The 23297-nt window shown below is 40.5% G+C and overlaps 2 protein-coding genes across 5 annotated transcripts; one reads left to right on the top strand and one right to left on the bottom strand.

The window, feature by feature from the left end:
• Nucleotides 1-619: 619 nt before the first annotated feature.
• OXNAD1 (oxidoreductase NAD binding domain containing 1) lies at nt 620-20171 on the bottom strand. Of its 4 annotated transcripts, none has more exons than XM_058801747.1 (9): nt 19974-20171; nt 14759-14924; nt 14436-14499; nt 11191-11297; nt 6960-7101; nt 4179-4215; nt 3973-4073; nt 1580-1688; nt 620-954 (listed from the first exon to the last, which is right to left on the bottom strand). In XM_058801747.1, exons 2-9 carry the CDS (start codon nt 14893-14895, stop codon nt 800-802), a joined length of 852 nt encoding a protein of 283 aa, XP_058657730.1. In that variant the 5' UTR covers nt 14896-14924; nt 19974-20171; the 3' UTR covers nt 620-799. The 4 variants fall into 4 exon arrangements, with proteins under 4 accessions (XP_058657730.1, XP_058657738.1, XP_058657711.1 ...); XM_058801755.1 differs by having other exon boundaries at nt 3973-4070; XM_058801728.1 differs by having other exon boundaries at nt 3973-4215.
• Nucleotides 19970-23004, top strand: DPH3 (diphthamide biosynthesis 3). The gene is made up of 3 exons (XM_058801768.1): nt 19970-20180; nt 20280-20354; nt 20787-23004. Exons 1-3 carry the CDS (start codon nt 20073-20075, stop codon nt 20850-20852), a joined length of 249 nt encoding a protein of 82 aa, XP_058657751.1. The 5' UTR covers nt 19970-20072; the 3' UTR covers nt 20853-23004.
• Nucleotides 23005-23297: the final 293 nt, after the last annotated feature.

Raw genomic sequence — 23297 nt, 5'->3', positions numbered from 1 at the left:
ACTCATGCCTTGCATGACCAACCTCTCCAAAGACCTTTCTCCAGGCAGTATGTGCTGGAATCCCCTCCAGCTCTGTACTTCATGCAGCAGGACTGTGGAGATTTCCCAGCTCAGCTGTTGCTGGCCAGTGCTGCTTTTGAGGACACAACCCATGCAAGCACAATCTTGGCAGAACAACCTCAGCACAGGATACAGGTTCAGGGGAGGAATTCCTCTGAATGCTGCACTCAACAGTTTCATCTCAGGGCTAAACAGGATTATGAGAAAGATATTTTCTCAACACAACTAACTTGTTTACATAAACCACATAAAAGGTGGGTTTTTTCTTTTGAGAAGAAGTGGCAAGAGAAGGAAGTCACAACACAGCAGCACTTCTATAAAAATAGTAAATACATTATATAGAACTGGGGGGGAAGTGTGTTGACTCAGATTCAGAGGTTGTGGCCTGAATTATCCTTACAAACATACCTGGTATTGCTGCACAACTAATTCTCTACAAGTGTTGAATCAGGCACTGAAAAAGTCTTTTAAAAGCTGACTAACAGGACAAGTATATAAAGTGAAAACATGCTGCTACCCATAAGAAAAGGCAAACCATCAAAAAACCAGAACAGTTAATGTGTTTAATATAAAATCACTTTTCTTTCCCCAAAGCAGCAGCACTGTATTACAGGTGTATTACAGATAATCATTGAGGACATCTTCATTAAAATCTTCAAAATAATTCATAGTCCATCTCTGTACATTTTATCAAAATGCACTGGAAAAAATACTATGATTTTCTCTTCAGCAGGTGTCACTACCACCATTTCTCAAAGAAAACACAGTTTCTAGGAACACCAATGTTAGTGAGTAGCTTGGATATAGATTCTATCATTGGAGGGGGACCACAGATGTACCATGAAGTATCATTAGATACGTGTTTCTCTAGATCCTTTTCAGATATTCTTCCCTCTGACAAAGAAAAAAAGTAGGAAATGAGAACAGAAATATTAATTCTGAAGTCACTTTAAAAACAGTGTCTGAAGGTTAGAAGTATTTCAAGCACTCATTTCTTAAAAATGCCTGGCCTATTCCAGGATAATAGGTATTGAGATTTAAGGCTTCCAAAACCATTTTTTTTCTGGGGATTTAGATCAGTGCTTGTACTTGGAATGCAGAGGGTATTAGTCACTGAAGAGAAACATGGCTTACAGACATATAAAATCCCAAATTCACATTAAAAATAGGTATCTCTAACACAAATACAGCAGACATGGAAACATGGTGAAGTATCTCATAAGCAGTCAGCTCATGCTTCATCAATCCCACCTTAAGGAAGGAAAGTAAACAGCATTTGCTTAATAGTTTCTGGAATAAAGTCTGCAGTGGGAAATACCCATGTAAAGTTTAGGATTACCAGAGGAAAAAAACTGCAAAGAGTTTTCTGCAAAGTGGAATAAGTACAGAGAAACTGTTTAACTCACATCTAATTTTGAAGCTTTAAATGTAAAAATGCTGAGTGATTATGCACAGCTTCATCCTGTAGGATGTAATCAAACTGGGGCTTCAGACAGGATCTCTATACAATGCCATTTACCTGTGATGTGTGGCTGCAGTTCTTTACAGATCTGTGAGCGCTGCTGGGTAACGTGGAAACAACACAAGATCTTTCCAGGAAACGCCTTCATCAAACCAAGAATATTTTTCTGTAATGTTAAACACACTTGCTTACACCACAGGCCATTAAATCAAAGCAGATGTATGCACACAGTCCCAGAATGCCAGTGGTTATTACTGAGAGCCAACACTTTGCATTTCAGCAGTGAGAACCTGATGGGTGTGATTCCACAGGCCTGACCTGCACACATACACAGAATTCCCACACTTGGAATGCAAATACCCTGCCAGCTATGTTAGTGCTTCTCTCCTTTTCTAACATAGATTACAATCTGTAAGATTTGGACTCAAGATCCACTTAGGTCATTTCCCAATTTCTTCCCCTTATGAATTCTCAGTATTTCCTCCTTCTACTTCCACAGGGGTTTTCCATTTAAAAAAACCCCTTCAGTATGTCTTTACCATTAGTTAAGAAGTTTTTAAGTCTTGTCTGGTTTATCTGATAAGGTCACTAGACCCTTTAGTGTCTTATGTTCCCAAGTAAAACCAACTACCACGTAATGCTAATGTTATTTTTACCAGAGTAGAAAGTATAAACTAATTTTCAGTTCCTTAAGTCACAGCTGTGGTAAGTTACCACTAAACCCCCAGTGGCTTCAGTTCAAATCAGGAAAAAAAGAATATGTTAGTCAGATGCTGTAGTTAGTTCTGAAATTAAGATTTAGCTACTGTCTAGATTCTGCATTATACAGGATTTTCACTGCTAGAATAGACACTGGAAATTCTTTAAAATATTCTGAAGTAAAAATAATTCCTAGGTAAATTTGCTCATTTTATTAAGTGTTTGCTTGTTAAGTAGTTACTGCACTGAGTCTGCCCTGGGTTGCTTAACAAAAAAACCCAGAAAGATTCTGAGTGTTTACTTTGTAAAAAATCTGTTCCTGAATCCCTAAAAAGACATGGGATGAAGAGCAGCACATATTGCCACTGCTGTACAGTGTTCCACCAGCACCTCCACTACTGACTCGCTGTCTTTGTACCCCAGTGCTGTTGCTTTCATTATTTGCACTAAGGATGTTTCCAGTGCCTCAGCCTGTGACATGAGAGCACAGTGAGGATCAGACCCCACCATGGCATCTCCCTGTGCCCTTGTCAGCCCATACACAGCTGCTCCTTCAGGGACCACATCCTCCAAACCATCAGTGATAACCCAGCAGCTCCTCCTGGAGATTGTACACATCTGTGCTGATGTTTGTCACAACAGCATAAAGGCTGCTAGGGATTCTGTTTCCTCAGTCCTCTGCACAAAAGTGAAGAATTTTGACAGCCACATTCTGGATCTGAGGGACATATGAAGAATGAAAGAGGGATATATTTTAAGCACTGTGCATGACACTGTTTTCTCTTTTGTCCCAAACGCTTCAGTGCAAAAGTTCTGCTGTCGTAAAACTGCTTAAGTGAATGCCAGGAATGTCAGCACTGGCACTGGAAAAACCTGTGCATGCTTAGAACAGACTGGAAGATCAGTAGGTGGCAAAAGGAAGAGCAGATTATTCTGCTTATAGAAACAAACAAATGACTTTTCAAAGAAAAAAGTATATCCATATCTAGAAACATGACAGAAGTACAGAAATAAAACTAGTGATGGATCCTATACACAGTTTCTGGAATCATGACATCTCTTCATCTTACAGTCAAAGCTTTCAATACTTAAAAAACCCATAAATCATTTTGGATGCTTCTTTACAGAAGCTGTGCTAATTTGACCCTAAGATATTGTCAATAAACCTTAATGGCTGAATGTGACATCTGATTGTTAATTGCTGAGTAAATGTTGATGAAGTACTGCAGTAAAACAAGCAGTTTTAAAAGCAGCTATAAATTCATTCATACACTAGTACTTATTAGTAAGTAATATATTATCAATAAAATTCTGCTGTAATTTTAGAAAGTATTCCTTTGGATAGAATTATTCTTTTCTAGTCTTTACATTCAATACAATCTCTACTTAGACTATGTGGTTACAGAATTACAGCACTATGCAGACTATTAGTGTGTATATACATATATATATAACCTTTAGTATACTATGATGCTCTTACAAGATCACAGTAAATTGCAGGGATATAGTAAAATTCAGGGGTAGTTGACTTATCAAAATCAATGGGAGCAGATGTGTCCAGTAACAGCCTTACTTTGTACACTGGCATAAGTAGTTAACAAAACACACACGGGATTTGAGGCAGGAAGTGACTTTTGTCTCTGTTTGTACAGTGTCTTACACACAAGGACTCAAGAATTTGGTAACATTGATGTACACACTAGCAGCTGAATAGCTGAGACCTGTTTTTTTAAAAAGAACTTTTGATTTACCTTAAACAAGAGTTCGCTGGTATTTTTTGCACTGTAGTACAACTTTGCTGTTCCCAATTTGTGTCTATTTCCTTTACCCTCTTGGTATCCATGAAGATCTGCTATATGCAGCAGTATAGAAAACAATGGGTTAATTCCAACACCCCCTGCTATCAGCACTAGGTTTACTGGGGAGTCACCAGGCTGAGGATCAAAGAAGAAATCACCTCCCACTCGCAGAGCCACTTCTGAGTCAAGAGTACACTAGGATGGAAAAGAAGATATTTAATTTCAGAACTAAATGCAGAAGTTGAAATCTTACTCCTTTTGCATCCCAGTCACATGGTTTGCTGGGCTGTGATTTTTATTTTAATTGACCAGTGAAGAAAAAACAGAAGGACTTTAAAATATACACACATTTTCTAACTATCTGAAGTAACCCAGTGTCTCTAGGGATCTAGTTCTACTTTGAAAAGTTTCAGTCTTATGGTAAGGCAGGATGGTAACTCCCCCTTCCTATCCCCATAAGAGGTGAAAGAGGAACAATTCACAGTTTTCCAACAACAATGTGTGGTTATGAAAACTCAAGCTCAACATGTGAAATCACATTTCTACCCAAAAGCAACTTCATGCTAAAAAAGGCCTTCCTGTGAGGTCACTGAAGGTCAGAATAAGTTGCATATACAGAAAGTTTTCCCATTCCCACTCCTTAAAATTAAAAACCATTCAGAAGTAAAGCAAGTATCCACAAGAATACTTCTTGCAGAATCACTTCTGCAGTTGCAACTTCAGGGACTTAGAAGAAGAAAAATCAGGAGAAAATCTCTCTTACTCTTCACTTGTATGTGAGAAATTATTTTCTAAAGAAATGTGTCCAAGCATGTTTTTTTGATACATGGAAAACAAAAGCTGCAACAACAAAAAAATCCACTTGGGTCAGTATCTCCTTGGTAAAGCAGCAGTGCATCCTGTCTGAAGGGTGAAGCTGCAGTACAGAGAGGTCGGGTGAGTTCTTCCACATCACTGCATACTGACAGAACAAATAAGAGCACTTAGGCCATGTACAGGTTTTAAAAAATAAAATGAAAAGGATAGGGAAAGCAAGGAAGGTGGGAATGGAAAAGAGAAAAAGAAGCTATAGGAACTGCTGAAAAATTAGCTTAGAGAATGAAAACACTTCCTCCAAAGAATTCTTCTCACAGCAGGAAACAGTAAACTGAAACAAAGGGAGCTCCATTAACCAAGGCTGCACAGACAGCTAAGGTGCAATGTTTAACAATTCCACCAGGAGCAAGAAGGAGGCCCTTGGATGCAGGTACTGTATAGAACACAGGGGTTCCTAGGATAGCAAGCATGATCATTAAAAACACCCAACAACTTTCTTGCTTCTCTTAATTATTGCAGAACTATTGTCTCTCCAGCATACTGTAGGGCAATGAGCATTCATTAACTGAAACTGATTTCTCTCTCCCTTGTGATGGACACTGCCAGCCTTTCCCACCATGTTTTACTCTGGTCTAGAGAAGCACAAACCCATGTGTGTTCCAGATCCATGTGGCCTAAGGAGGACACAGAATATGGTACCCTTTGAGGAAATAAGCAATTTTACGGAGAAATAATCTCACATCTGCCCCCTTAACCAGCCATAGTTCCTCAAGACTGGACATGGGATTTGGGGAGAATCTCTTAAGCACTCTTCCAGATATTTCCATGCTTTGGCCATGACAATGATAACAATAAGTTAGTATACTAAGAAAAAATAGTAAAATTCTATTTTACTAACACGAGAAAGAGTTGTCCTTTAGCCTAGTTTATAGACACAGCTCAGGCAGAAAAGTGAAGCAATCAATACATCACATGGCTACTTTTTAAAGAAAAGGCTACATCTTCCTCAAGTTATATAAAACACATGGTGCTAAAATTTACTATTTTATATACAGTAATATTAAGAAATAAATACCTCTAAAACCACAAATACAGTGAGTAAATCAGTGCTAACTATTCCCATAACATTTTTAACCTGAGATACCAACTTCCTTTAGGACAATTTTTAAACAATTAAGCACCAGTATTGTCACCATATATACAACATTTCTGAATTCTAGGTTGCTATTTTTCTGCTTGTTTCCTGAAGAAAAGCATGCAGTTTTGTTTAGCTAGAAGAGTCCATGTATACCCTGGAGGTTTCTCCATGGCATCAGGTTTGATGTAGGTTACCCCTTAACTAAAGATTTATCCTATAAATCCCACCAGAAAACTCAACAATAAAAACTGATTTACAACATCAAAAATTCTTAAATAGTTTCCAGAGACTTTGAAAAGAAAAAAAGTTGATAGGACAGATTACTGATGAAACATGTGACTCATCTGACAAACTAAATGTGGTAAATGATAAAACACCACAAGGCCAAGTCTCAGACTTTACTTTTCATACAGCGAAAATCCCAAGCCCTGTGTTATGTATTTATTATAAAAATACTGTGCATTTAAAAGAATACTATATTCTGAAATGTTTTATCATTTCAGAAGAACTGATCTAAGTATCTTCCTTGGCTCCCCTTTAATAATCTCTATCTATCTGTGATTTGTAAACGATCCCCAGTTTATCTTTACAGAAATAATCAGGGATTATGGAAGGTTATCAGAGGTAACTTTATACTGTGTAACACTGCCTGTTCTCAGGGATGTAAGTTAGAACAGAGGTTTTTCAAAAATTCATTAATTCCAAAGGAGTGAGAACCTTTATATACACTAACTACAATATCACTATTAAGTGCACTGTAAGCACCAGTGGTGACAAAAGATCACAATAACCACATTTCCATATAAACATCCAATTTTAGTCCCTTACTGAACAAAAGGTTTTAAGATTTATGTTGTATCAAAAATGCTTAAAGAAGTCAATGTGAATTTTGCAGTTAATAGCACAAAGTGGTCTAAAAACACACACCACCCCCTTTACCTCAAAAAAAGTGAGCAAGCCCAATCTCCCAGTGAATTTCATTTACCTCAGTGTGAATCCAGTGAGCAGGAGGATGAGCAGTGTGCTTTACTGCCAGCTCCAGTATTCCTTCTCGTTCTAACAGGCCAGGGCTTGAACATATTGAGAATCCCCCAACTACAGATACTCCAGGAATAAAGAAATCGACCCTAAAAATAGATCAGACATGGAACTTTAAAAAAGAAGCCACAACACCAAACATGGACAGCAATAGCCAAAATAATGTGGCTGCCTTTGTTTCAATTATCTTTCCTTTACAACATCTTCATTGTTGTAAAGTAACTTTTCCAAAAATGGAGTTAACCTTAAACAACACCATTTCCTTAGAATTATTTTCTTCTAGAACCTTGTCATCATGTTTGCTAAACTAGAAGGTTTCCAAACCATTCTGCTTGTAGCATTAGATGCCATATTTCACAACAGACTAGAATTCTAAGTGTTTAAAATCAATTATTGCATATTAGAACAAAAACATAATTATGGTCTGATAGAGTAGTTTAATTCCCACTCTTTTTGATCCCTTTGATGGGCTCTTCAATTTTCAAGCATAAGACTGGCATTCTAATTTTATGGAAATTACTTTATATTAAACACTTTCTTTTCTTGAGCAGATGAAATACCTGAAATAAAACCGACAGTATGTAAAAAATCTCCCATATAAGAAGTCCACAGCTGGCAGCAGAACTGCAGCTCCCTCTGGTGGCAGATATCGCTTTCTTAGGTTATAGGAAATTGAACTGGCATAAATTCCCAGTTTTTTTCTTTCAGCTTAGAGGCAAACCATGCATGAGTTTGTACAGATAAGAAGGTAACATGTGGCTAAGCTTCTGCAATACCAGCCAGTAGAGAGTATGGAAGGCAAGCCATTACTATATACGAACTATAATTCGGTCTCATAGAAGTAGGGCTTTGATAAGCCTTGATGAGGCTTCCAAAGAATCCAGAAAAAAATTACAAGTTGGTTTATGATCTATCATCTGCACTCCTCTGTGTTCCATAAGTCTTTAAATGCTTCTGCTTTCTACAGCACATAACAAAAGCACTGTATTTCACAATAAACCAAATGCCTATAAGCAGTTGTGCTGGTCCCCTTAGGAAACAGCCACGCTGATAAACAATGCCAGGTACCAGAAACCCGTATTCAATTCTAGCCTGGGTTAGGCTGGCTCAGTATTAGTTAAGTGGGGATGCAACAAGAAATAAACACTGACTGCTACTGCACAGGTATTTTCTTTAAACAGCAAGGCTGTATTTTTCACAGACACCACAAATGCTTGAGGAAAGAGAGAAGCACTTTGAGTAGTTCACCACTTTTTGAAGAAAAAAAAAATAAATCTGTTTACTCCACGAAAAATTCACCCTTTGAAGAAAAAAATCTCTTTCTCTCAAAGAATGCATACAGTGTGATATCATTTTTAACTTGATGCTTACAATATCTTGATGGTGCATAAAGATACCTGACTGCAAAAGAATGGTCTACAACCAAAAAAAATGACAAGCTTATTTCAGTGTCCTCAGTTTGTGCAGCCCCACTACCTGTGGGGCCCAGCTTTATTGACAGTCAGGCTCTGGCAGCTGAGAAAGGTTGACTCTTGAATTGCAGCCTTTATCCTGCCAAAGAACATCTCACGGCGCTGCTGAAGCTCTTTACCTCCCTCTGGTGGAAAATAATCTTCCTACTAAGATCAACTTACTTAAATTAACGAAAAATATGAGAATTTATGCTGTAAAGTAATAATTTATATTCAAGTCAAATGTTCTCCTTGGCATATAAAGGAAACCTTATCCATGCCTGGTGGGGAAACACACAAACATTATTGCAAAACATGTTTTTTACCTTTTTTACCATCAAACATGGTTTTTACCTTTCCCAAATACTAATGCAGATGCATTTTCCCCCAAGTACATAACTATGAGAGATTTCAAGGCACAGTTTACTGTCTTATAGTGGACTAGCTTTGATGGCTCGTCTCAGCCATGTTAGGAAGGGTGAGAGGGCTCCTGAAGAAATGTGACAGCCTAAGAGAAAAGAGCAGCAGAAGGGAAAAAAGTGAAGAAAACCCACCACAAGGAGAGGCACAAATAGATGTAAACTAGAGATCTCAGGGTGCTTTTTTACTTCCCTTCTTTTAAAACCCACCTAAACCATATCTTTAAGAAATGAGTAATAATTACCCATTGCTGGAGTGAGAGATCAGAAATGTGGGATCTCAGCACCTCAGGATGGAGGTGCAGAGAGGCCGAGACCACCCTTGGGGGGCTCGGGAATCCTGGAATGTTGCCAGAAGTGTCTGGTGGCAGGATTTTGATCCTACACAGGAGATGAGACCTGTATGAGGACTGGGAGGATTCCACTGGGTGAATGGTGAAGGGATAAGTTAATTAAAGTGTAAAACACAGGGTTTAGGATTTTGGTACAGGGGGGTCTAAAGAAGTAAGATGGAGGAATTGGGGTGTGTCCTGTCCTTCTTCTTCTTCTTCTTGGCCTCCATCTTCTGTGGTGATGGTGGCACTTGGGGATTGGTCATTACTAAAAGTGCACCGGTTAATAAGGGTAGAAGGTATTGGAGTAAAATGATAAATATTGTACACGTAACTTAGGGTATAAAGATAAGTGACTGCCCCGGGGGTTGCAGAGTGTGCCCATGGCTGACTTGCTGTGCAGACCTCTGTCGGGCTGAAAGAAAATCTTTTAGATAAACAATTAATAAACACCGAGACCGAGACAAGATCAGAAGTCTCTCCTCGTCCTTTGAAGCGTCGGCTCTCCAAGGCCATCCCTGGGAATTCCCTGGGCCTTTCCAGGCCACCTAAACAGCAACACAGAAAACCTTACACAGAAACACTAAAATCACAGAGCTACTTCTTCAAAGTATTTGCAACATGCATATACCTCAATGCATGTTTCAGTAAATCAAAAGGTGTAACAGCAACAAGTCTCTTCATTATTATTTGAAGTCAGATAAAGACCAGTATCTGCCAAAGTGCTTGCAAAACAAATTCACTTCTGCTTCTGAAAAACTCAATAACTAGAACATTTTCAGAAAATGTAAACATTTTAGTGACAATCTTTGACTGTAACATCTTACTATAGCAAATTCTACCAACTTAGCCTTTTCTGCTCAGAAAAATGTGTTGCTCATCAAAAAAATGCAACCTCAGTTTATAGATACAAGTACAGAGAAGTTGGGGTGTACCTTACAATAGCACTAGAACACTTTCAAGGAAAAATAAAAATGAAGAAGAGTAATTATAATTAAAGCTCTCAGTTTCCAGCATGGTAATTTCAAAAACATTTTTGGAGGGTAAATGTACGTTGCAAGTACTGGCAAGAAAGAATTTAATATGAGTCACTGCACATGTGCAAAAACTGTAGCAAATTACTTCACAAACAAATTATTGCTAATCAGCATCTTGTGTTCTGGTTCTAAATTTAAAAGCCAGCATATTAACACTCCATGAGTAACATATGCTGCTAGTACCCCAGCAGCTATACTTGGATTTCAACAAAACCACTTTCAGATGGCCAAAGCCAATAAAAAGTTTAAGAACATTTAAATGTCCATTGCCAAAAGCAACTACTCCTAGTTTTAAATTAATTTCTAAGAGGGAAAAAACAAGTTACTGAGTGAGAGTATTTTTAACAAGGAAGGAAGACAAACATGAAAATCCACTACTTCCCTGGGAAAAAAACAACTGTAAAATTGTTTAAACAAACAGCTAATTGTTTCAAAGGCTTGATCATTCAAGATTTTTATTTTCAAATATGTCTATTTATATTAATATATTCATCTGACTTAACAGGCTTAATTTTCAGAGTGGAAAATTCAAGGGGAAGAAATAAACCAAAATTAAGTAATTTACAAATCAGCAGTCTCAGCTCCACTGTAAAAGTAACTTGTAAATAAAGACAGCCTACAGAATGAAGTGCGGTGAACTTCAAAGTACTCCTGAAGAAACAATGTAATATAATAAACCACAGGAAAACACCAAAACACTATAACTGAACATTTAAAGAATATCCACTTCTGCCCTTTTAATAGTAATATTAGCATTTTTTATAACGACCATTTAAAAATTATGCCAAATATCAGCTCTTTGGAGAGCATCCAATAAGAAAACATAGTAGTATATAAATTAACAACTTTTTTCCAAGGCCCAAGGACCAGAAACCTTTCATCACTTTGTTATAGTGGACTTCTAGTAATTTCCCCCTCAAATACACCAGAAGATCTTACCATTGTCCTGCTTTGAAAGTAAAATCTTTATTTGCAATTGCCAAACGAAGCCTTTTGACCGTCTCTGATTCATTGGTGATCCCACACACTTTTGCTTGTGTAATTACCTAGCAGAAGGAAAAGAAGCCATTGTGATATGTAGATATAATTTGCAGCAAAAGCACTCTAGAAGCCATGTGGGAGACATCCATCACTTCCCATGTTACCCATGGCATTTCATTACCTACAGCACCAATATTTTTCACTGAGGTGATGAAACAAAAATAGATCTATCCCTGGAAGTGTTCAAGGCTAGGTTGGATGGGGCCCTAAGCCACCTGGTTCAGTGAAAGGTGTCCCTGCCCATGACAGGAGGTTGGAACTGCATGATCTTTAAGGTCCCTTCAAGCCTAAACCATTCTATGATTCACTTAAATAGTCATTGAATGGAGAGCAGACTTTTCTAAGACTCTAAACAAACTTACTTTAGCTCAGCTGAAGAGAACATAGCTCTAAGGAGAGGGGATTGCTAGTTATCACTGAGCAGATTCTTCAGACATCTACACAAGACACACACTCCTGCATCCTCCAGCAACAAAGTAAAAAGATCTCTGATATAAAGAAAAAAGACTTGTAAAAAATCAGTTGCAGATGAAGTCCCAGGGACACTTCTGGATCTAGATTAATTTAAGTAATTAAGTGCATTACTGAACGATTATGCATTAATGTTAATGCATCAGTGAAAGAAAACCAACAAGCCTTGTGTTACTGCATTTATCCCCTACATCCATATGAGCACAGGGAAACCAAGACACAAGGTCTCATGGCTGGTTACCAGAGCAGATTTTGTTTGGCAGCCACATGGTAGGGGATGTCAGAGCCATAGTTAATACTACTTTTAGGGAGTTTTAAAAAAGATGAAAAATGAAAAGCCGAGTTTGCAAAAAGAACCATTGGGGATGAGTACCCCACTTAAATTCTTTGATGCCCATCAGTGTAACATAGATTTTCATCCCCTCCCTGCCCCTCCTTTTCAGGATTTTTGGACTATGAATATTAACCTTTTTTCCTCTACAAAGAAAGCAATGCCCTAAGTATTTTCTACACACAGCAATACACAGATTTTACTGTTAAAATGCTGATGTCACTTACCACACAAGGAAATACTCAAAATACCACCACAACTCTACCATTTATCATTTGTCTAAGATCAAACAGATCAAAAAAAATTTCACTTTAAGCAACTATGCTGTAATTTAAAACATATGTCAGGAAATTAATTTATTCTTAAAGCAACATCTGAACATGTTCCCTGTCCCATTAAACAGCAGGACATTTGCTAATTTAAAATGAAGTAGAATGGATTCCTGTTCCACTTTAGCAGACAGTATTAAATGAGGTCAAAGTTAACAAGAGAAATGTCAGATACATGACTTCAGTGGCTGTTCTGATGGAGAGGTGCAAGAAAAGGACATTAAATTTGGACTTCATTCCCTTCTTTACTCTTCAGTGCCCTCTTTAATTCATTATTTGGCTGAGAGCTGCAAGAGTATTTGAAATTTAATTCTTAATTGGTATAAAGTTATTTCAAAAATTAAATTTGAGTCAGGGTGATCAAAGACATTCAGCCAGTATTTGGGTCCATCACAAGGGTGTCCAACTGGTCAGAGCAAGGCTGCAGTGAGAGGAGGGCACAGGACTCTGGATTTTGCAGCTGTATTTCAAGAAAGCATTAGTCACTTTTCCTTGCCATTATCACTCTTCAACAGGCAATGGTCTGTAGCATTCACAGTAATGCAACACAGATTTATGATTCTTTCATCTTTTACAGGACTGAAATGGCCAAATAAGGCAATATTGGCTGAGGGAAGCCAACTGCTGATTATATGGAATTTAAAACCAAGCAGAGGATTTAAAACAAACTGATTTCAAAGTGGTCAGAAACAAAGCAACAAAGAATAAATCAAGCATTAAAAAAAGAAACAGCATAATCCTCTGATATGCAGAGAATGTGCAGTAGCAGGAACTGAGTCTTGCTCTTTCACCTATCTCATACAGCTTCCTTCTCTTTCTTGTGCCTTACAGTTCTCTGCACCAACCCTGAGCTTCCAACACCTCACAAGGATCCATTTTCCATGTATTTTTCAGGTACTGACATTGAGCAGAGAAAGGAAGCAAGCCAAACAATCAATATAAAAAAACCCCATGGCTGCACCACTCAGAAGTGCCATCATTTTTTTCATATCAGAAGCAAAAGAGAAAATGCATTGGTCTGTGCCTGTCTCTACATCCATTTTTTTGGGGTAAACAGGATCCACCAGAGCAGCTGATGTCCACAAGCAGCACTGATCTGTACTCAGGGAAGAGCTGGCATTAGTGGGAATAGCTGAGGCACAGCTCTGGTGACAGGCAGAACCAGGCTGCACTTGTCTCATCCATCTACAGCCCAGGTCAGACAGGGCTGAATCTTCTCTCTTGGGGGTTTCCTACATATCCCCTGCACCCAGCTTCCTCTTGGGAAAAATGTGATTTATTCTCCACTACAGTTAGGGAAAAACAGCAGAGAAGGATTTCATGTACACACACTGACAGATGTGTGGTGAGTTTCCATCTGTGGGCATCCACTTCAGCTTATTACAGAAAGGAAATATCTGTGTGAAGTACAAGAGTCTGTTCCCCCCTGAACATTATGAAAAAGAATACTTGCTGCTCAAAACTGAGATCCAGAATAAGCCCTTCTGGATTTGATGGAGAACAATGCTTTATCTTCCTTGTATTTATGAATTAAACTAGATAAAACTGAAGATCTTTTATCATCTCTCCCTTCAAAATGTCTACTTTTTGCCTTTACTCCTATGTTATAAAAGGACATTTTCCACATTTTAAAATCTCAAGCCTGAACAAGAATTTGAAGAAGTCAGTTAAAAATCTGAGAAGTCAGTTTAGAAATGAGGGATATCCATGTGCTTTCATAACTTATTATAATCCATAGTTGGCCAGAAATATATTAAGTTTCTTGTCCAACATAAAGTAAGCAGCATAACATCACTGAAAAACTTAAAAACTCATTACATTTCACCCACTGAGCACTAAATATGCTAATTTTATACCAGTAACAAATATAAAAAAATGAGGAGAAAAAGAAGAAAACCAGACTCCAGCAGAAGGCAAAATGGAGCCTAAAAATCGAATATTATTATCCAATATAATTATCCTTGTAGCATAAAAATTAAAATTACTTGCATCCTAAAGAACAGAACACTAACCTCCTGTCGAAAATTATTTGCTGTCCTCTCTAGATGATCCATTTTCCTTTTTGATTTGATTGTGCTGCAAGAAAAAGCAAACAAAGATAATTGTAATTTTGACAGCTGTGCTACTGGCCCTTACTGATATGAATTTCTATTAACATAACAATTTACCAGTGTAATCCAGACTACAGATGACACAAATCTAAATAAGAATTAAATACAAATATATAATTGGGAGTTAGATTAAGCATTTATAGGTCTGTAGTAATTTGTCAGTTTGATTTTGAGAGTGTTACCATGGCACTCTTAAAAAAACCCCAAGGAAGTGGATAACCTACCCGTTGCCTGTGCAGTAACAAAAAGCAGAGTGCCTCAACACCCCCAATGGAGAATGAGAGGGAAAAATCCTGCTCTGAGCACCTCTCAGTAATTGAGGAACAGTGCAACCCACATAAATAGTAGCACGAGCCATCATGATCAGGCAGTCTTCAGAATCACTGGTTCCTGAAAAAAAATCGTAAATATTTGTTAAATGAAGCATTCAGTGTTTGAAATGGCTTATTTCCAGCTTTTATTTCCCTTAAATCAGAAAAGCCAAAGCCCAGCTGGAGCTAAAACTAGCAACAAAGTATAATGAGAGGGAATTTTAAAAGTATGAAAGTTCATAAACAAGTGAAAATGTGCATCCGTCGTGAGGTTCTGGTTAATGGATTCCTTGGGGCAGAGCAGAGTGAAATGACACTGAATGACTGATGTGTATATATATATATATGTATAATGCAAGTTTGTTTTAGAACAATTTGGTTGTAGTGAAAATGAGGTACAGAGCCCTTTTAATTATTATCTATAGAAATGAAAAAATATAAAAGTATAAAAGAATCACTTAAGAAAATACATAAGAAAGGAAGAGAAAGGAAGGATAAGAGAAGACAGTGGAAAGATATCACCAACCATGGATCCAGTGACAAGAATTGACTGTTGCAATTTCACTTAGTCAAAATGATGGCTGGACATTTGATCCATAAGGGTGAGGGAAGACCACAAAACATAGATTTCAATGGGTTCAGTCTGTTCAGGTTCAGGTGGGAACACCCAGGCACCTCCCTGGGGGAGTTTTACCCTGTCTGTTCCAACACTGGGGATCATGGGTCTGGTGGAAGGCCCCAGAAATGGGTCTGGGGGCACTTTGGGGTCTTTGATGGGTCATGTCACCCTCTAAGCCATGCCAGCTGTACCTGAGCCAGGTCTGCCCCCAGGAAGGGATGAACACCCTCAGGCCCAGCTCGGAACACGAGTGTGTCCTGATCCCTTCCCTGGGAGGGGAGAGTTACAGCTGGCCCAGCTGTGTGAGGGGGGACTCTGGCAGGATAATCAGCATTATCCCACCTCAGCAGCACCTGCTTCTCACTGGCCTTTTCCCTCACCTGGCTCAAACCCAGCTGGTTGCTAAACCAAGGTCAGTTTGTTGTGATCATCCTCTGCTGGTGGTGCTCACCCTCCCTGCACCTGGGCTGTTCTTATGCAGATCAGAGCATTCCCACCACACACCCAAACCTCTCCTCCTTCAGTCCAGGGGTGCAAACCTGGCCTCAGCACAGCCCTGTAGCTTTTCCAAATGGGCAATTGCTTGAGCATCAATGTCTCAGTCTCTCACAAGGGGAGGACCTTGTCAGAGATGACATGGAAAAGGCTGAAGTACTCAACATTCCCTTTGCCTCAGTCTTTACAGACAAAGCCTGCACCCAGACCCCTGCTTGTACCAGTGGTGGTTGGGAAGGAGAGGGATAAGCAGGAGCAGGGCCAGCACCTGCTGAGAGGTGCTGGATGCACTCAGATGCACAGAGCCAGATGGGTTACACTCAAGGTTGCTAAGAGACACAGCTGACATGCTTGTCAGGCAAGTGTCTATTACCCCTGAAAAACACTTATCACACACTCTCCAAGTGACTGGGAAAAGACTTACATGTGCTTATTTTTTAAGAGAAGCAAAAGCAATGCTTACATCCAGTCAGCACTATCCCAGTAACTGGAAAAATGCTCAGAGCTTGCCCCTAAGCTGGGTGAAAGCTAAGAAAGCAATCAGGAAGATGTGACTCAGATTTACCAGGGGCAGGTTATCTTTGATAAACCTGAACAGCTATGGTGATGAAAGGTCTGGTCACACAGCTAAGGGGACAGGAGCACACCTTGAGTGTCCTGTGGCTCCTGGCACCAGCCCCTGCAGCACACACACATCAGTAAGCCAAGACCAGATGGGTGGTTGGAGGGGCTTAAAACTTGTCTGGCAGACAGAAGTGAAGACTTGATGGCTTCAAGTTTGCCTCACTTGTTGGCTAGAACAGTAAGAGTACCCTGGGGCTGACAGAGGTCAATACATTTATCACTAACTTGGATGATGAGACAGAAGGTGTCCTGCTCATGGCATGGCCACTGGAACTGGATGATATTTGAGGTCTCCCTCTGGGCCATTCTATGATCAGCAAACTTGTGGATGATACTAGATTAGAATAGTAGAGCTCCCCTTCAAAGGGGAACTGAGAAACTGCAGGGTTGGAAAGCAGAAATGTCATGACAGAGGTCAATACCTGGGACTGGCTTAATCCAGTGTGAACAAGTGTCCTGCTCCAAGCACAAATTCTGACTGGATGATGCTCAGAAGTGCCTTCCTGCCAGCATATCTGTGATTTGAAATGTTCAAACAATACTCATGTAGGAAAGATCAAACACTGACTTTCCCTTTCTACTGGTAAAGAAAAGGTCCTGGGTGGAGAATTTTATAAACTTTAATTAAGCCTGTTTGTTCACAGGCTTATTTAAAATTACATTAATCCCTCACACTTCCATGTACCCCACATAATACATCTCTAAAGAGTGAAGAAAGTGGAGGACACTCACATGCATGCAGTAGAAACACAGTGTGAAGCTTCAAAACCACACATTCAAACAGCTATGACAGAGAAAGCTGAACTGACATGCACAACATTCAAGGTTAGTCAGAACTACCCTTCAAGTGTAGGAATAGGTTCATAGAGAGCCAAGAGATATTTCTCATTCCTTGTAAATCTGCCTTTATTTTTCCTAATATGGATTAGCATAACTATCATATATCAATCACCTATCAAATGATATTTATTCCCATGATGCAGTCCACTGCTTCTTTAAATCATTAATATTTTACTTTCATTTAAATATCTTTCTGTGCATTCTTTTAGCGCCTGCAACTTATTTTCAAAATGTTTTTCATTTCTAATCCCTTGAAATGGCACTGATCCAGCTTGTTGATAACTAATCAGGCCAATACTCTCCAGGATTTCACTAACAGCTGCACTGGCTGGTCACTTAGTAATCTGTCCTGTTTGTAGTCTTGTATGAATGAAGGCAGAGTTTCCACAAATTAGGCTGCTCAGAAATGGAATACATCTACAGTCACTACTCAAAATGCCCATTTTCAAGCATAAGAAATACTTCTTGCAGCTTTTAACTGTCCGTAATTTTTAATAGTTTTACAGCATTTAATTCCACAGCAGCTTGCAACTTTTAAAAATGAAATTACTGAAAAGTCTTCTACCCCCAGGGAGCAAAATTACTTTAACTTTTTTTCCACGGCATCACAGAGTACTTAAAGTGTACTTAAGTGTTTAAGCAAAACATCAACATACTTTGTTTAAGCAAAAACACTTTCTACATCAAATGTGTAGACACTATTGATAACAAAATTATTAACAATCTCAAAATATTTTAGGAAAATACAAAATACACATCTAATGAAGTCCCATTCCTCTGCCTTGGCATATTATCTGTTAACCCAGAGTGCTCAAAAATCAGTTTCTCAAATTCATGAGATCACTTTATGATCTGGACTCTTTCACATAGCACATCATGGGTATAGACACCTACATCTCCAACCAACCTGAAGTTCAATATCAATACATAATATTGGAAACAAAAGAAATGTCAGCCTAATTTTATAGTCACAGCTGAAAGACCCTATTGATACAACTGCTTGAAGGCTGAGTCTCCATCCCAAATTAGAAATAACTCTTGAACCATAGTTCAAGAAACTTGCTCCATTTTTACTATCATCACTTTCCAATCATGAAAAACACAATAAAAATAATTTGCAATTTTTACTCTGCAACCAATAAATTCCTAATTGTCTTTTAATGAGTCCTGGTTCTCCTCTACCACATACAAGCGTGACTCATGCCATTACAAATTGTGAACAGCTTTTCCCCCATCTGTCACCTCTGTGATTTTTTCACTCATCCAGCTCTTTGGCAATTCCCTGCCCTCCATGAAAGCGCTGTGCTTCAGCTTCCCAGGCTCCTGTCAGGTGGGATGTTCTCCCTTTATTCTCACCTTACCCAAGCCAGTACAGGAGCAGCCACTCCAAACACCCTCTTTTTTCACAGCGGTTTGAAGAGACCACAGTGGGTCATATAGTCTCATCTCCCTGCTCAAGCAGAGCCAATTGAGAGCACAGGGCACAAGACGACATCCAGATAGTTCTGGAATATCTCCAGTGAGAGAGCCTCCAGTACTTCTGGGCAATCTGTTCCAGTGCCTGGTCACTCACACAGTAAAGAAGTTCTTCTTCACATTCAGGTGGAGCTTCAGTTTCTGTCCACTGCCTCTTGTCCTAGTGGTTGGCATCCCCAAGAAGAGCCTGACTCCATCCTCTTGGCACCCACCCTTTACATATTTTTATAAACCTCCTTTGCTCCACGGAATGAAACCAGCGCTAGGTTTCACGACTTCTTCCTCTCCTCACTTAAAACCAAAGAGCCATTTATTCTCCATCCCCTCTGATCCACTGGCCCTGGGTTAGTATCTGTTGAGATATATGTCTGCGTCTCTTCTGTCCCACAATCCCACGACACTGTCTGAAGGGAGAACTACTTTTAGTTCACTCACATCACACTTAAATGCAAATTACGAGGTAGGTTAATGCAAGAGAGTGCAGAGGCGGGCAGCAAGGGTACTGAAGCAAGCAGCACAGGAAGCCTTTTTGCAAAAGCTATCTCCCAGTAAAACACTCCTTTAGACAAACAGACCTTCCTGCAAAAGCAATGAAAGAAACCAAGGTTTTCCCCCTTTTCCAGGGACTGAGGGGAACACGGTGAGCGTCGGGAGGAGGCGGGTGAGGTAGGGAAGAGGCGGCGGCAGCCTGTGCCCAGCTGGGGCGGGGCGGCACTGAGGCGGCCAAGGGGCACGGGAAGCACACGGCTAAGGGACAGGGCAGGGACAAGGAGCAGGGCAGGGACAAGGACAAGCTCGCAGCAGTGCCCGGCCGTTCCCCCACAGCCCCTGGGATCGCCGGGCAAGACGCCAGGGCTGGAAGCGGCAGCGCCATCGGCCGCAGAGGGCGGCCCGGCCACCGCTTTCGAGCGGCGTGCGGCGCTCCCGCCGTGAGGGAAGGGCGAGCCGGGAAGACGCGAACGCGCTGCCCCTCAGCCCGCCGCCCCTCACCCTCCTGTCCCTCCACTCCCTCCTCCTCCCCAGCCGGCCCTCCCTGGCATCCGGGATCCCCGGCCCGCTCCCCACCACCCCTACCCGCCGCCGCATCCCGTCACGGGCAGCGCCGCCCTCGTGCCCCGTCAGGCGCCGCCTCTTCCCGTCCGCCCCGGCCCGGCTCCGCCGCTCCTCGGCGGCATGGCCGTGTTCCACGACGAAGTGGAGATTGAGGACTTCGAGTACGATGAGGAGACCGGGACCTACAGCTACCCGTGCCCCTGCGGGGACCGATTCCTCATCACGCGGGTGAGGGGCGGCCGGGCGGGGCTGGGGGGAAGAACGGGGTGGTGCGGCCCAGGGCCGGGCAGGCGGCGGGGCCTGACCGCTCTCCCGGCGCTTTTGCAGGAGGACCTGGAGAACGGGGAGGACGTGGCCACCTGCCCCAGCTGCTCCCTGATCCTGCGCGTCATTTACGACCAGGTGGGTGCGGAGGGAGGGCGGTCGGACGCGGTTCCAGCCGGGTCGCTCCGAGGCCCGGTTCGCCGCCCCGTGCGGGAAGCGCCGGGCAGCGTTTAGAAATGCCTGGTTTGGAGCTACATCTGCTGCCTGGTCTCTCGATTTTCTGATCTCCTGCTGTCGTGTTTGGGCTTATAAAGACGCGTCTACCTGTGTGGGCTTGGGGTAGGATACAGAGGGGATGAAATCACTGATGTGAAGATCTCCTGTGGCTGACTCCAGCAGCCCTGGCAGCTTTTCTCACCTCCTAACCACGTTACGGCTTTCGTGTTTTGGGAGACAAATTCATGCTATAATCACTCTGTTTTCCAGCCTGGGTGTATGTCGTGGTGTTTGTGAGGTAGAAAAGATCCAAAACCAATGTAAATCGCCTAAATCCCTGCTTGCTGTCTTTAGGAGCAGTTCATGCGGGATGAAGTCGTGGCAGAACCTTTGCCAAACAAGGAATTGGTCAAGTGCTGATGAATGCATCGTGGACTGTGCTGCTTTGGGATGAGAAAGTATGGGCATGGTGGCTGCAGAAAGACTTGTGGTTCTCCTTCTGGAAGTGTGTGTTGCTGTGGGATACAAGTGCAATAATTGTCTGTCTTCTTAACAAGAGTGAGAGTTTGCTGGGACATTAAACACATGAATGCATTTTGTTCCAAAGGGTTATACTTTAAAAAAATATATAAGTTTCTTTATGTATTCCAGAAGACTTGAGGATTATGATCCTGGTTTACAGCAAGTCAGTATACAGAAGAAGAGTGTGGAGTTGGGAAATTAAAACATTTAGTCTAGCAATGGCTTCTTAGCCTGTGGAGAAAAGCAGCCTTTATGTGGGTATGTGCAAGTGTGAAATGGCACAGAGAGCTGAAATGCTGGGAGGCAAGGTTTAGGAGTCCATAGGACACAATGCCACACAGAGTTAACACAGTGCAGTTTCTCCCAGCATGTGGGCTCAGGTACTTCTAGACCATACTGATTATGGGGAGGAAACAAGAGACCCAGAGCCAACATTTACCCAGTGTTGGCAAATTGTCTTTACTCCTGTAAACACAGGGAAGGTGCAGTTGTCTATCTGCAGTGGGGGCAACACTTGAATTGGGGCAGATTTGTTTCTTAAATTGCTTCTAAAGTTGCTTTGAAAGAACATTGTTGGTAGTTGTTACCAAATGGATCTGACATAACAGTGATGCAGTTTTGAGGGGGTTGTGTGTAATGAAGTCAACTTTTTTTTTACCCCTGCACAGCTGCTGACGTGCAGGGCTGGAACTTGAAGTGGTTTGTATTTTATCCCTATGTTCTCAACAACTTTGTGATTTGACTGTTGCAGTAGATACAAAATGGGCTGCAGTTCTTTGTGCCATTTGTAGTAAATTTCTCAGCCCTTCTTTATTAGGTTTTGTCACTTCCTGGATAGGAGATGGATACATTTCACTTAATTAATAAAGGCATTTTTTAGGGTAGAAAAGAGTCGTGAGAACATACTCCACATTGATTCCAAGACTGCCTCTTGAATTACAAGCCACTGCACTTGAATATTTACCTAAAATTGTCGTCATTCCTGTGTTTTAATAGGATTGCCATCTGTGAAGTTAAATTTGGGCGAAAGTACCTGTGAAGAGTGTATGTGGCTGTTTTGCTCCAGGCACTAAAGATAAGCAAATTTTATTGGATTCTTGCATTTAATTATTTTTGTTCTTACTGCATTCTGTGAATGTTGAAGATGAAGTTACTTTAAGAAAAGGAGAGGAAAAAACCTCTACATCTAGTTGGAAGTTTTGAATGCAGTAAGCACAACCCAGAGTGTTTCCATGCCTAAACCAGGAGGTGGCACTCGTGTTCCTTTGACATTTGTGCTTAAAAAAATAAATGTTGTGGTACTTTGGTTAGCTATGCCTTATCAAATATTTATTTTGACTATTTAAATAAAGATGTTTAAGATTCCATAAGTGGTTATAATGGGCCATTACTTACTCTGTTTCTGCACCAGCCATAATGGTTTCCAGAGGTCTTGAGTTGCTGCTGCTGGGGTGATGATAGTGGAGGTTTTTCAAGTTGGTTAATAAAAGTCATTTCAATCTATCGGTAGATGCTGTAAAGCAAACTTACAGGAACCCTACCTAAGCCTCTGTTCAGATTTCTACTGCATAAATACCTTCATGATTTTTCCACAAATATTCTACATAAAAGGAGTTGTAGCAATTTTCAAATGCCACACCAGGGAATGTATGCTCTGATCTAAGGCATCAAAGTAAGTTGCCTTCTTAAGTGTATCATCTCTAAAAGTACATAGATTTTGAAGAAATCATTAACCAGATTTTGTTATATAATGAAGGTCAGGCCCTTTCTGACTTAGGAAACGTGTGTAAAGGATTATTTGTACTCTATATGGTTACATTCCAGCATGGTTGTAAAAAGAGTTTATCAATTGAATTTTACTTGGCAGGTGCCAAGTAAACATGGCATGTAACAAGTTTTTAATTAATTCTTACTAGTGTTTTCCACTCATCTGAAATACAGGTAATGGCTTTTTAAAGGTAATTTTAGCAGAATTAATTTGTTCATTACATCAGTTGGGACTGTCAGGGCTTGAAGTTTCTTGCCTGGTATGAGTAGGGTCCAAGTTGTGGAATGCAATTTACATGCACATTAAAATTACTTGATCACGTAGTGTATGTGTCAAAGCTTTAACAAAGTGTGTTTGCATACCTATGTTGTTTATACTGTGTATGTATCCAAATGAGGTTTGCTCTTCTGGAGGGTTCTTTGCAGCATAAAAACAGAAAGATGTTGTGGCTAGACTGTTAGAAGGATGTGCCACATTTGCCCACTTAAATTACTTCCAACTCTTGTCTCATTGCATGATCTTGAGACAGTGGTTGACATCCCCTCCAAAAAGGAGGCAAGACAAGGATGGGTGTC

Source organism: Ammospiza caudacuta, chromosome 1 (assembly GCF_027887145.1).
Source record: "Ammospiza caudacuta isolate bAmmCau1 chromosome 1, bAmmCau1.pri, whole genome shotgun sequence".
In the NCBI taxonomy this organism is placed as follows: Eukaryota; Metazoa; Chordata; class Aves; order Passeriformes; family Passerellidae; genus Ammospiza; species Ammospiza caudacuta.
This window is presented reverse-complemented; position numbering and strand designations above follow the sequence as displayed.